This window comes from Phodopus roborovskii, unplaced genomic scaffold, assembly GCF_943737965.1.
Source record: "Phodopus roborovskii unplaced genomic scaffold, PHOROB, whole genome shotgun sequence".
NCBI lineage: Eukaryota > Metazoa > Chordata > Mammalia > Rodentia > Cricetidae > Phodopus > Phodopus roborovskii.
Window position 1 is genome coordinate 3,219,362 of NW_026126417.1, and position 12,299 is coordinate 3,231,660.

At 40.9% G+C, this 12,299-nt stretch overlaps 1 protein-coding gene across 1 annotated transcript in view; it reads left to right on the forward strand.

Moving 5' to 3' along the window:
- The window catches only part of Ryr3 (ryanodine receptor 3), a 506,993-nt gene that overhangs the window by 277,194 nt on the left and 217,500 nt on the right, over nt 1-12,299 (forward strand). The window contains exons 20-23 of the mRNA XM_051183787.1: nt 4,637-4,853; nt 8,877-8,981; nt 10,484-10,587; nt 11,857-11,940. Coding sequence (XP_051039744.1) covers nt 4,637-4,853; nt 8,877-8,981; nt 10,484-10,587; nt 11,857-11,940 — 510 coding nt within the window. The remainder of the gene's footprint in view (nt 1-4,636; nt 4,854-8,876; nt 8,982-10,483; nt 10,588-11,856; nt 11,941-12,299) is intronic.

A 12,299-nucleotide genomic window follows, 5' to 3' on the forward strand; every position in this document is an offset into this window, starting at 1 on the left:
AGATTAAGTGTCTAGTAAGGAATTTATTAAGAAAAACAGACAGGTACATGTAATTTCAATTTCTACCCCTGAAAATTTGCTCTCTGTTCTTCTGACCCTGAATGAGTTATTGGCTGGGTGCTATAGCTTTTTATTGTCCCTGTTAGGAATAAAAATACTGAGGTCTATGATTTAAAACCTTCACCCTTTTGATATAAAGTAGAGTTATAGCCAGTGAAGAGTCAAAAGCTCACTCAATTCAGCCCTGCAGGAAGAGTTCAAGCCGGAACTGCCACTTACCCAGTAAGCCAGTCTCTGTTTCACAACTCTCTAGTCTGGAGGCACCTATCTTAGGAATTGTCATGAGCTGTAGAATTGGTACAGGTCATGTGGCTCTGTACCACTAGGTGGCATTCATTGTAACTGCTACCTCTCTGACCACTGAGGCAAATTTGTAGACTTAATAATGAGCAGCATGGTAGACCCTTCTTCCATGATCTTTGCCATAGCCATCCCTCCATGCCTCCCTTCATTTATTCCCATGCCCAGTCCACTTCCCCAAGCCCTGGGCTTCTGACCTCTGCCCAACTCTTCACTCTTCTGGGCAGATGTCCTTGGGTGAAGGATGACTGCGTGCTCTTCTGTGGAGCCTGTATTTGTCCTTCCAGAGGACAGGCTCTGGAATCACTCTGACCAAAAGGCCAAATATCTGCTACACAGTCATTTCTAACTCCAAGGGATGCTGAACTGTGTCTGGGAAGTTCCCAACAGGCAGTTTCAAATAGATGGACAAACTCTCAGCCTTCTGCTGTTCTCTCTGAGAGGGTCTTTTCCATCCTCAGTCTGGAGATGGATGTGATCTGAGACTACTGGCTTAACTATCTACACAGTGTTTTTCTGTAATCTGCAGAGTTGACCCAGTATAAAAATACTGGGATTCTGAATTATGGATTTATAGGTCTGCTTTTGAATCTCTTTCAAAACTTAGAGAACTCACGTCAATATTGTACTTCAGTCTGGGGTATAACTCAGTGAGAGAATTCTTGCCTAGCATGTACAAGGTTGTAGATTCAATCTCTACTACCAGAACAATAAAAAGATTCCATAGTTAAAGAGGGTCTGGGACATTTTATTTCCTTCTAATTGTTCCATTCAAACTTAACATGTTATCACATGTCATTTCCTTTGAACTCCACCTGGATCCACCAGAACAGGTGCAGTCCCATCCTCCAGTATTGGAGTCTGTTTGTTGGATCCCTTCCCACAGACTGTCAGGTTGTTTCTGATCAGTGAAAGGAGGACCCACAGCTGGAGGGTAGCCTCAGGCCAGTGCCTGTGAAGTCCCACCTGCTGGAATGCAGGGGCTCTCATCCAGCAACACTTCTGAAGCAGTACACAACCCTGTCTTCTGCCCAGTGAAGCACAGCATAGGGTGTCTGAAGAGAAGTGTCCCAGTAAGCAATACACACTCCTTTCTGTCTCTGTTAATTTTTCATTTTACAATTCTCATGTCCATTGCAGGAGATAACGATTTATAGCCAAATTATCACATTCATTTTAATAATGAGGCATAAACTAGAAAGCACTGTTCTCTTTAAATGCTACACAGAAGCCGACCAGTCTTGATTTGTTATCTATCCACTGTATTTCAAAACACAAGAAAAATTTCAAAACTAAACTTAACTGGCAAGAGTGCTTAGGAATAATTAAGTCTAGCTAGCTAGCTGGAAATCCACAGAATAAACCATATATGTTTCTGTGATCCATAGAGTAAGTAGCAAGTGCCAAGACTCTTGTTTCATGGGAGCTCAGTCCATGGCACTTCTTAAAGGAGGGATCCTTGGTGGAGAGAGAGAAGCGGGTAACTTCTCTTGCTATTTCTCCACTCAGACAAATCCTCTTCTGGCCTATACTTTCAGCATGTCAATAGCACAGTCTATTAGATTCAACTGAACTAGGAAATTCTCAACAAATAAATTTGTGGTTTAGTCATTATTTCCAGAAGGTTCACTAAATTAGTAACACTGCAGCTTAATGACTCAATTTCATTTTAACATCATTGCTCATATTCTTAATACACATAAACCATTCCCTATTGTATAATATTTCGTGTAGGCACACTCCCAGGGACCATTGTGGTTCTAATTCTATACCATTGTTGTTTAGTGCTTTAAAATAGGGAAGTGGGAGGCTCTGTATGATTTCTATAATTAATTTTAAAACAGAATTTTATAAAAGGCTGTTTCAATAATGTGTTCTTATTGGAAAGGGAAAAAATTTAATATTTCTTACTTGGAGGGATTTTCATTTTCCAGATTCATAATTAGGATATGTCCACAATTGCAGTTATGCAGACAACACAGAGATTTTCTTACATGGCTCCCCTCCCAGAATGCTCCAATTAAAGAAAGTGATGTCTAGTGCAAAATGTCTTGCCATGGAAGCTTTGCTTAATCATAACCTTCCACCACTTATATCAACCCCCTCCACATACCCACCTGACGTACCAGCAAATCCTACCAGTCCCGGTGCCAAGACAAAACTGGCGTCTGGCTGTTTAGATCACCTTGGTCCAACCTACCCTCTGTTCCCTATGACTATTTCAAGAGCTTGCTAATTGGTCCCTAGACCTATCTACATAGGAGTGCCAGGAGAATATTTAATTTCCTCATTTTTAAACCCTGTGACCAGTTTCCTCCCTAGAATAAAGCCAAACTCTGCCAGGCCATACAGACTGCTTTATGCAGCCCTATCCATCATATTTATTCTCCCATCCCTCAGGTTGATAGTATCCTCACCCAAGCACTACCTAAGTCCTTTCCTATCTTGGGGCTTTTGCACATTTCTCTCTACTGAGGCTCTCTTCCGTATCTTAAGCTCATTGAGTCCTTTTTTGATGTCATCTCTAGAAGCCTCCTTCTTCTCTGACTTATTCCATATATCCCTGCTTTACTCCATCAGACACCCCTTCATTGGTATTAAGCTATTCATCGGCTCAAACCCCTCCATGTGTTATACTAGAAACACCTGATATGTTTGTTATTTATAACAGAATCTGAAGTTCAAAGTCAGGTATGAGTGGTGTCAGCTCAGCTATGGTTTTTTGATGGAAAGAGGGAAGTAGTGAGTGAATATCAAATGCCAACACTGAGTTTATATTGATTTTTTCCTGTGTAAGATTATCATTGAGCCTCCAAGGGCTATATATCTTACCATATTTTAATTGCTTAAAACTGTGGCTTATTTCCTTTATTTTATGTAATTGGAGTTGATTTGTTAAAGCTACATTTCCTACCAGACTAGGATTATATGAAGTACCACTGTCAAATGGTATGTTTATACCCTTTACTTTGTGCAGAAAACTTTGGCATTTACCACAACCTAACCTCTACTTGTAGAAAACTGAAATTCATCCAGAACACTGGATAAAAATACTGAAATACTTTTTGTGTGTTGATATCTACTGTCTGTCTATCATTACTGGGAGTCCAAAGATGTCTCTCGCCTTCTCTGGGGAATGAGAATGGGTTGGACGAAGATGGTACCAGCAGTCAGAGGTCTAATTTTTGTTTAGAATGGATACTGTCAAGAATTTCTAATAGATTAAGTGTGTGTGTGGAAGAGGATAAAGTCTGTGGATCAAGGTTGTGATTTAGAAATTAGATGGACCATGGCATCAGGCCTACATGCCAACAGAAAGATGGTGCCTTTTAGGAAGGCAATGACACCCTAGGTAACAACTGTTTGCCTTTTTACCTCTCTGTACCACCCACCACCTACCATTATCTGTAGATGGAAGTTTCAGTCCTGCCCTGTACTGCAGCTGTTTAGTCCCAAATAACACAGAGGCATGTATTAATTATAAACTGTTAGGTTGATGGCTCGGGCTTCTTATTGGCTAGATCTCTCTTAATTATTAACCCATTTCTATTAATCTATCTATCTCCATGTAGTCTTGGCTTACCAGAGAATGCCTGGGCATCCTACCTTCCCAGTTGCTCCCTGACACCACCTCCTACCTTTCCCTATCCCTATTTGGATTTCCCATCCAGTGGGGGCTAAATCCTGCCTATTCATTGGCTGAAACAGCTTTACTCATCAACCAATACGAGAAACATGTATTCACAGAATATAGAAGGAAATCCCCTATCATTTGTCCTCATATGGCCTCTCTGAGAACTGCAGCCTTTGCTGTGTTGAAAACTCTACTACTGCATATTTTGCCTGAACACTTGTTGTTTTATCTATATAGTTTTATTATATTTTCTTTAAGTAGCATATGGGTAATTGACTTCAAGTAAAAATACATGTTTCCATGGTGAAGTTTCAACATGTTTTTTATAGAGAAGAATCTTGCTATGTTCTCAATATTAAAGTAATGTCTACTGTAATTACCCACTGCAGTAGGAATAAACACCAAGTGACATATCAATTAATAAAACTTCTAAGAACATGTCATTGAAGTTCACTTGAGCATCGTGCCTAAACACTCAGTTCTCTCTGTCATTGTCTACATCATGAGAATATTAGCTCTTTTGAATCTGAATTCAGTGAGTTTCCAAGAGTATGATTTTGAATGTGGATACAATCTTTAATATTAATGTATTTGAAATTGGATGCTTTTTGACCTCTCTTTTATGTTCTCCTGAAATGACAGAGTACGCTTCCTGATGGGTGGTCGGCATGGAGAATTTAAGTTCCTGCCTCCTTCTGGCTATGCCCCTTGCTATGAAGCCTTACTTCCAAAGGAGAAGATGAGATTGGAGCCTGTTAAAGAATATAAACGTGATGCTGATGGTGTTAGGGATCTGTTGGGTACCACTCAGTTCCTCTCCCAAGCCTCTTTCATCCCTTGCCCTATAGACACCAGTCAGGTAAGTCCAAATTGCAAATAGCAGGCAATCTCAGTGAATATATTGAGGGTGTGCCCCACATAAGCCACTGTGCTTTTTAAAGGATACAGATAAATATCAGATATTCTTTGAGAAGTCATAGCCAAGTTGAATATATAAGAAGCAAATAAGTTAGTTTTTAAAGGTCAAATGTAATAAATGCAGAATGAACAGTATGCATGTCCTTTATGGTGGGATGTTGGTAAGAGTCTGTGAGAACAGATGGAATCCCATCTGGACCTTTATAAAGCTTAAACGGAAAGGGGCACTGGGCAGTGGTATAACAGTGTAGGACGGGTTGATAAAACAGCAATGGGATGAATAAGGGCTAGGAGTAGAAACATATAGTAGGGGAAGGTGCCAGTGTCAGGTCTCACAAAGATGGACAGTCATGAAAAGAAAGAACATGGAGGCAGCAAGTTGGAAATAAAACAGAGAGGGTATCATGTGGACTCTATGGGAGTGGTTGGTAAGTATTTTTGCCCCATTTATTTGGTATGTAAAGATCTTGCAGAAGCCTTCAGCAGACTTCATATACCAGTGACATTTCTTTTAATGTATGTATTCACTTGTGCATGTTTATGAACATTCAGGACTACTTAGAGGGGTGTGTGTGTGTGTGTGTGTGTGTGTGTGTGTGTGTGTGTGTGTGTGTACATTTGAAGGGAGGCCCAGAAGAATGCCATCCTTAGGAAAGTCTTCCACCCACTTTGAGTCAGGATCATTCATTTGCCTTAAGCTTACCCATTAGGCTAGGTTTTCTGACCAAGGAACCCCATAGATCCGCATCAGTGCTGGGATTACAAGAATATGGAATCTGGTATTTTTAATGGCTTTGTGGATCAAATTCTGGCCGGCCCTTGTGTTGGCTTTACTGAATTGATACATCTCTTTAGCCTCACCAGAGCTATTTAAATCACTATTCTAGATCCTTATAGAGCAGTGGTTCTCAACCTTCCTAATGCCATGACCCTTTAATACAGTTCCTCATGTTGCCACGATCCCCAAGTATAAAATTATTTTCCTTGCTACTTCACAACTGTAATTTTGCTACTGTTATGAATCATAATGTAGATATCTTATAAGGATATCTGATACGCAACCCCTATGAAAGGGTTGTTCAACTCCTTCCCCCCCACCGCAAAGGGGTCGCAACCAATAAATTGAGAACAACTGCTAGAGAAAGTAATAAAAAAAAATCTGGCCTCTAAAGCACTTAGAGTTACCAGTATATATGAATAGTCAGCCCTTTCATATGTAAAATGTTTCTAGTATGCATTTCCATAACAGTCATATGACCCAATTTGACCTTCAGGTCCTCTGGCTGATCTTATACTCACTATATATCCAAGTCTGGCTTTAACTCTTAGCAGTCTCCTGCCTCAGTTTCCCAAGTTCTGGAATTGTAGCCATATGCCATCATATCCAATTTATTCATGCATGAGCCTGATTCTCCCCTCCTATATTCACTAATTTTAATTTCCTATATAATGAAAACCTTGCATTTCCCTGCCCATTTCAAAGCATAATTCAATCTCTGTGATATAGAGAAGGGCTTTGCTAGGAAACTGCGGAGCTTGTGGATTTCAAGAGATCCCAGGAATCAGAGAGTCTCATTACTGTGTGTTCTAGACATAACAGGAGAAAAACTTGCCTTTTACCCTCCTGTGTTCTGTAACTGGGGATGTACACATCAAACTTGGGCTAATGGGTTAGCAAGAGAAAGGGTATATTTTAATTAGTTAGTGAAGCTTTGACAAAGAATGGCAGCTCAGAGAGGAAGGCAGACTTTGGAAATTATGTTCTCTTACCAAGGAGGAGAGAATAAGAGGAATGGAAAAAATAAATAACTCTGGGGAACAGTGAACAGGTCCATAGAAGATTGGAGACATGGTTGCTTTTTGACAGTGTCTGTCTGAATATGGTGCTAACATGTCTCTGGTGGCAATGGTCACTCTGTCCTGGGATTAAATGGTTGAATTCTTTGGGAGAGTTTTTCATTTAGAAGTATAAGGGAACAAATGAGGAGAAAAACCCAACAGTAGGTACATGTGTATAATGGTGAGTGTTGATAATCAGCGTAGCAACATCAGCAACCAGCCAGAAGACCAGCTTCCGGGCACATTGATGAGGGACTATCTATTTTCAGTCAGCTGTGGAGGATTACTTTGAATAGGTTGAAGTGGAAAGAACCATCCTAAAGAGGATAACCCCATTCCCTGAGCTGCATAAAAGACTATAAACATTCACTTCCCTCTCTTTCCTGACAAAGCTGCAATGATGGATTACACCCTTGCTTGCCGTGACGGACTGTAACTGTGGCCAAAATGAACCCACACGCCCCTTAAGTTGCTTTTTGTCAGTGCATTTTTATCACAGCAACCATAAAAATAAGTAAGGTAATACAGAAATAAAGATTTGGAAATGAAAGACGTGGATATGCAAGTCCTGGGAGCTTTGATGTCTAGACCCAGACCTGAGTTTTTAACTCCCTCCCTGTAAGAAAGGCAATGCTTCTAGTCAATTTAAAAAAAAAAAAATCTCTTTGAAGAGATGAACTTCGTTACTGTGAACTCTTTGAAGAGATGTGGTTCATTATCATGAATACCTTGTAATATTTTAGAATCTCTCATTCTGAGAAATTATTGTCAAAGGAGAACTGAAATATAAGATACTCAGAGTCCCCCCACCCCGGGGCACATTAAGAAATACTTTGTAGGTTAACAATTACTAACTACATCATTTAATGTTTAGCCCAACTAGATTCCTTCATGTTTACTTCCCCAGCCCCTCACTGAGTTCTAGGACATAGGACTCCGTCGCCCTGGGGCATGAGACTCCCAAGTGGCAATTGTCAAGCTCATGCTGCTTTGTCCCAAGTTACCAGTTGAAAGCACTGAGATTATGATTCAGACTTATTTGTGGAGGTTACTGTCCCCAGCATGTGCATTTTCCCCTTTCTCTGGAGCATTTTAGTACCTATAGCCTGAAAATCCACTTTGGGGCTCCAATCAATGATGGAACACTTAGTTTATACAAATGGCCTTTAGTTAGTTAACCAAAAAAAGCCATGTGCAGCTAGAACTTGTCTCCAATTGTGTTCCTCATCAAAAACATCATACCACTTACCCAAATGTCTTTTTCATAATTATATTATGATGGGTTTTTTTGAATGTTCTTATATTTTGGGAAATTTAGAGTGTATATTTTTCTATAAAACATTTTCTCCACAAGCTCCCCCTATCCGCCCCCAACAACTGAGATTCTTTTTGGTCATGGAGTTTTAGTAATAGAAGCCCTAGTCATCATTGTGCTAGAGCTGGGTTAGAAAGCCAAGCATACTGGCTGTCCTGAGGCGGACAGCTGAGTTCCATCCTATTAATAGCTGTCAAGCAAGTGAGGGTCCAGGGCTAACCATCTTCCTGGAGCCAAAGTAGTTAGAGCCTGCTTTTGATTGGGGTCTCTCACTCCTTGGGGACTGTCAAGCCATAGACATAGAAATAATAATGACAACAAATTAAAGAAAATGAGAGAAAAGAAAGTGGACCCCTCAGCTTGTGGTCTCTGTGGGGAAATAGGAACAAAGTACTAGGAGAGCCAAGAAACTCCCTGGAGGTGAACAGCTTATCAAGAAAGAAAGGCTTCCCCGAGGGAGCGGGTGTATTAAATGATAAGTGCTTGTCCTCCTGTGCTACAGGGCACGTGTAGAGATCAGAGAACAGCTTCCTTGAATTGATTCCCTCCTTCCACTCTGGGATGGGGAGGGGACCAAATTCAGGTTTATGTGTTGGAGAACTCTGATAGGGTTCAGGTTGGGCATGTGAGTGCTTAGAACTAAAGCAGTGAAATCATTTGAGAAGTTTGGAAGAACCGGACTCAGGCCAAGCACTGAGCTCTCTGCAGAGCAGCCCCTCCTCATTTGCAGTAAATTTACTTGGGGTGCCTGAGACTTTAATCCAGTTCATTCCTGTAGTTCTGGCTTTTCTCTTGTTCCTTGTCCTTCAGGTTGTTTTGCCACTCCACCTAGAGAAGATCCGAGACAGACTGGCTGAAAATATCCATGAGCTTTGGGGGATGAATAAAATAGAACTCGGCTGGACTTTTGGCAAGGTATGTGCTCCAGTGGCCAGACCCAGGTGGATTGTGGTCTTATGAGGAACAGTTCCTTGAACATGTCATTGAGAATGGGAATCATTGAATCGAAATGCTCTTCTTCATAGAACCTGCCTGACCTTTGAAGTATTCAGTAGCAGCCCATTCTTCAGTCCATCTCCACCCAGCACTGAAGAGACCAGCTCTTCATGGGCACAGCTGGGAACCCATCTCCCGTCTTACCTCCTAACCCTGCTTTCTTTTATTAGAGGACTGTGGATGCATCCATTCCTCCCCAGCTCTCACATTTCTCCTCCTTTCCTTCAGAGAAGGCAGTCTGCTCTGTGTGGGTGGTAGTAGCGGGCTGATTCATCATTTTGAATCAGTTGTTTAACGTGGCTTTCAGATGTAGCACTAAGATTAATGGGGACCAGAGGGGGTGAGGAAGTCTCTCACACTAGAAAGCATTTTTCAGAGAGAATGTAAATTGCCTTTGCTCTGTGATTTGTATAAGGTCACTTCTGGAAGTAGGAGGATAGGTGAGTTTTACAGCTTCCTGTGACCCGGACACTCTCTAGCCATGCATCCTCCTGTTAGTTACTGAAAAGGCCCCTGCACTCTAACACGGGTGTATGCCATGACTGCCACAAAACAAGTGTCCTTATGAATGATCACCTTTCTGCAGTGTGCTCTTCAAGTCTCTCCTTCAGAGAACTCAGAACAATTGTAATTTTAAATTGCATTCATTCTTGCAAATATTTTATCACTACTTCCTACCTCATTAGACTGCTGACACATGGGGGTAGAGCTCTCTGACCTCATTAGGAAGCTCAAAAATCTAGACTAGTACATTCAAGCATTTATGAAAAATGACTGAATGAATGAAGGGGTGAGTTGATGCTTGGATCCATACTGTTGAGTGCCATAGCCACCCGTGGCTTCTGAACAGTTGAAAAGTATCTAGTCACAATTGTGATGTGCTCTGTGTGTTGAATGTAAAACCCACATTGGATTTTTTTGTTTGTTTGTCTGAGATAGTTCTAGCTGTCTGAAACTTCTCGTATAGACCAGGCTGGTCTTGAACTCAGAGATCCACCTGCCACCTGCCTCCACCTACCAAGTATTGGGATTAAAGGCATGTACCACCATGCCTGGCTTACACTATTTTATTCTTATTCTCATATATATATATATATATATTGCCCTCCAGTAACATTATGGTGACACAAATTTTTAACAAAAGCATAGCTATAACTTGTAAAATTACTTCTCTGGAAAATCATATTCTAAGGTCAGACACATGTGTAGAAATAAATCCAGAGCTCAAGCCGTTGACAATTTGGGAACCATGTGCACCAGTTCCTAAGAGAGACATATGTATTCACTTGCCAGCAAGTTGTCGTCTCTGTCATGACTGGCATGCATTGCCTGGGCCTTCTAAGGGTGTTCATTTCTCTTTTCTTCAGAGCAGTGCCAGCTGTCAAAACTTAAATTCTCTTCTTTCTTATGTTGTCACCTAGATACGGGATGACAACAAGAGACAACACCCCTGCCTTGTAGAGTTTTCAAAGCTCCCTGAAACTGAGAAGAATTACAACCTGCAAATGTCAACTGAAACCTTGAAGTGAGTGTTTAATTGAATGTGGACTAGACAGTGAGTGGATGATTTGATGCATTGTAGCTAAACTGCAAAGGTGTGTCCCTCTTGTCTGCAAACATGACACACTGATAACTCACAGGCACTAGTGATTCTTCATGTCACAGAGCTTAGCATGATGAAGCGCTGACCCATATTACTATTTAGTATATGTATTTCTCCAGAGACCCTTTGCCATTTTCTGTTTACTGAAAATAAGGAAAAGATGCAGGAGGCAATGGTGGGGGAGAGACAGGAGGAAGAAGGAGAGAAATAGAATCAAAGGACCAAGTATCGCTTGTCCTTGGTAGTAAATCGATTACAAAAAAAGGGGGGTAGTTTTAAAACCAAAGGAAAATATGGTTTGATTACCAAAACCCCAAGTTTTTAAAATTCAAATTTTAATTGTGCCATGATCCCATTCATTGACCTAAAAAAGACCCAGATTTCCTAATCTGCATTAGTAACTAATTTTTAATTCCCTTTGTGCTTGTTGCCTGTTGTTTCTGTGTATTTCCCTGGTCTCTGTCAGAGCAGAACACTCTACCATTATCTCGCTGACATAACAAAGATGTAAGCTGCTTTGTCTCACAGGCTCACATAATCACTACTTTTAATTCCAGCATGCTTTTGAGGGGAGAGTTTTCTGCATCTTGGTACATCAAATATAGCTCAAGGTGCTAGACTCACATCACGTAGCAAATATTTGCTGACCTGAAGATTTGATGTTAGAACCTGTCTATTCCATGAAATCAAGTGCTCGATATAATTCAAAGTGAATTTATACACTAGGAAATGTCTCCATGTGGGGCAATTAACAAGTTTCTCTTTCATGTTTTTGTGCCTGCTATCATCTAAATCAGAAGACGGTACATTATGGCCTGTGGGACAAACAAACCAGCCACCACTTTCTGTAAATACATTCTCATTGCAATAAAGCCAGACTTGTTGATTTGCATATTATTAGTGGCTACTTTTACTCCATAATGACAGAGTTGGGTAGCTGTGACAGAGATACACACACACACACACACACACACACACACACACACACACACACATATATATATATATATATATATATATATATATATATATCACAAGGCCTTGATGACTGTCCCATTACAGAGAATGTTGTCCAACTTCTGATCTAAATGAATGGCTTTTGTCCACTTAACCAGCTCAGACCTGGGTTAGGGCTCTTGTTATCCTTCATCTTGCAGTTGACACTAGTCTCTTCCTTGTGTTGCATCACAGAACCCTGCTGGCCCTGGGGTGCCATATTGCTCATGTTAACCCAGCTGCTGAAGAGGATCTCAAAAGAGTCAAACTGCCCAAAAAGTAGGTGAATTTTCTAATGGCTCAATTTGAATGTGAAAGCTAGGAGGATTCAAGGCCTGTGTACAAAGGCAGATAACAGACCATATCCTTGGTAGCATCTTAGAATGCTAACCCAGTTACTTGGATGGCACTGAGGCCCTCACAAGGTACCTACTGTAAGGAAGCATTTCAAGGTCCCCTTTCCTTTTGCTCCTTGTGCCCATACCTGATACCACTATGTTTAATTTTTAGCTAGGAGGTATACTGACATTAAATTAGTGCACACCCTTTGGTCAGTAGAAAGAGCGATTGGCAAAAGAGCTTGTAAATGGTTCCTAGCCACTGCAGATATTCACTCCATTCATCTGGCAGCAGGCTAG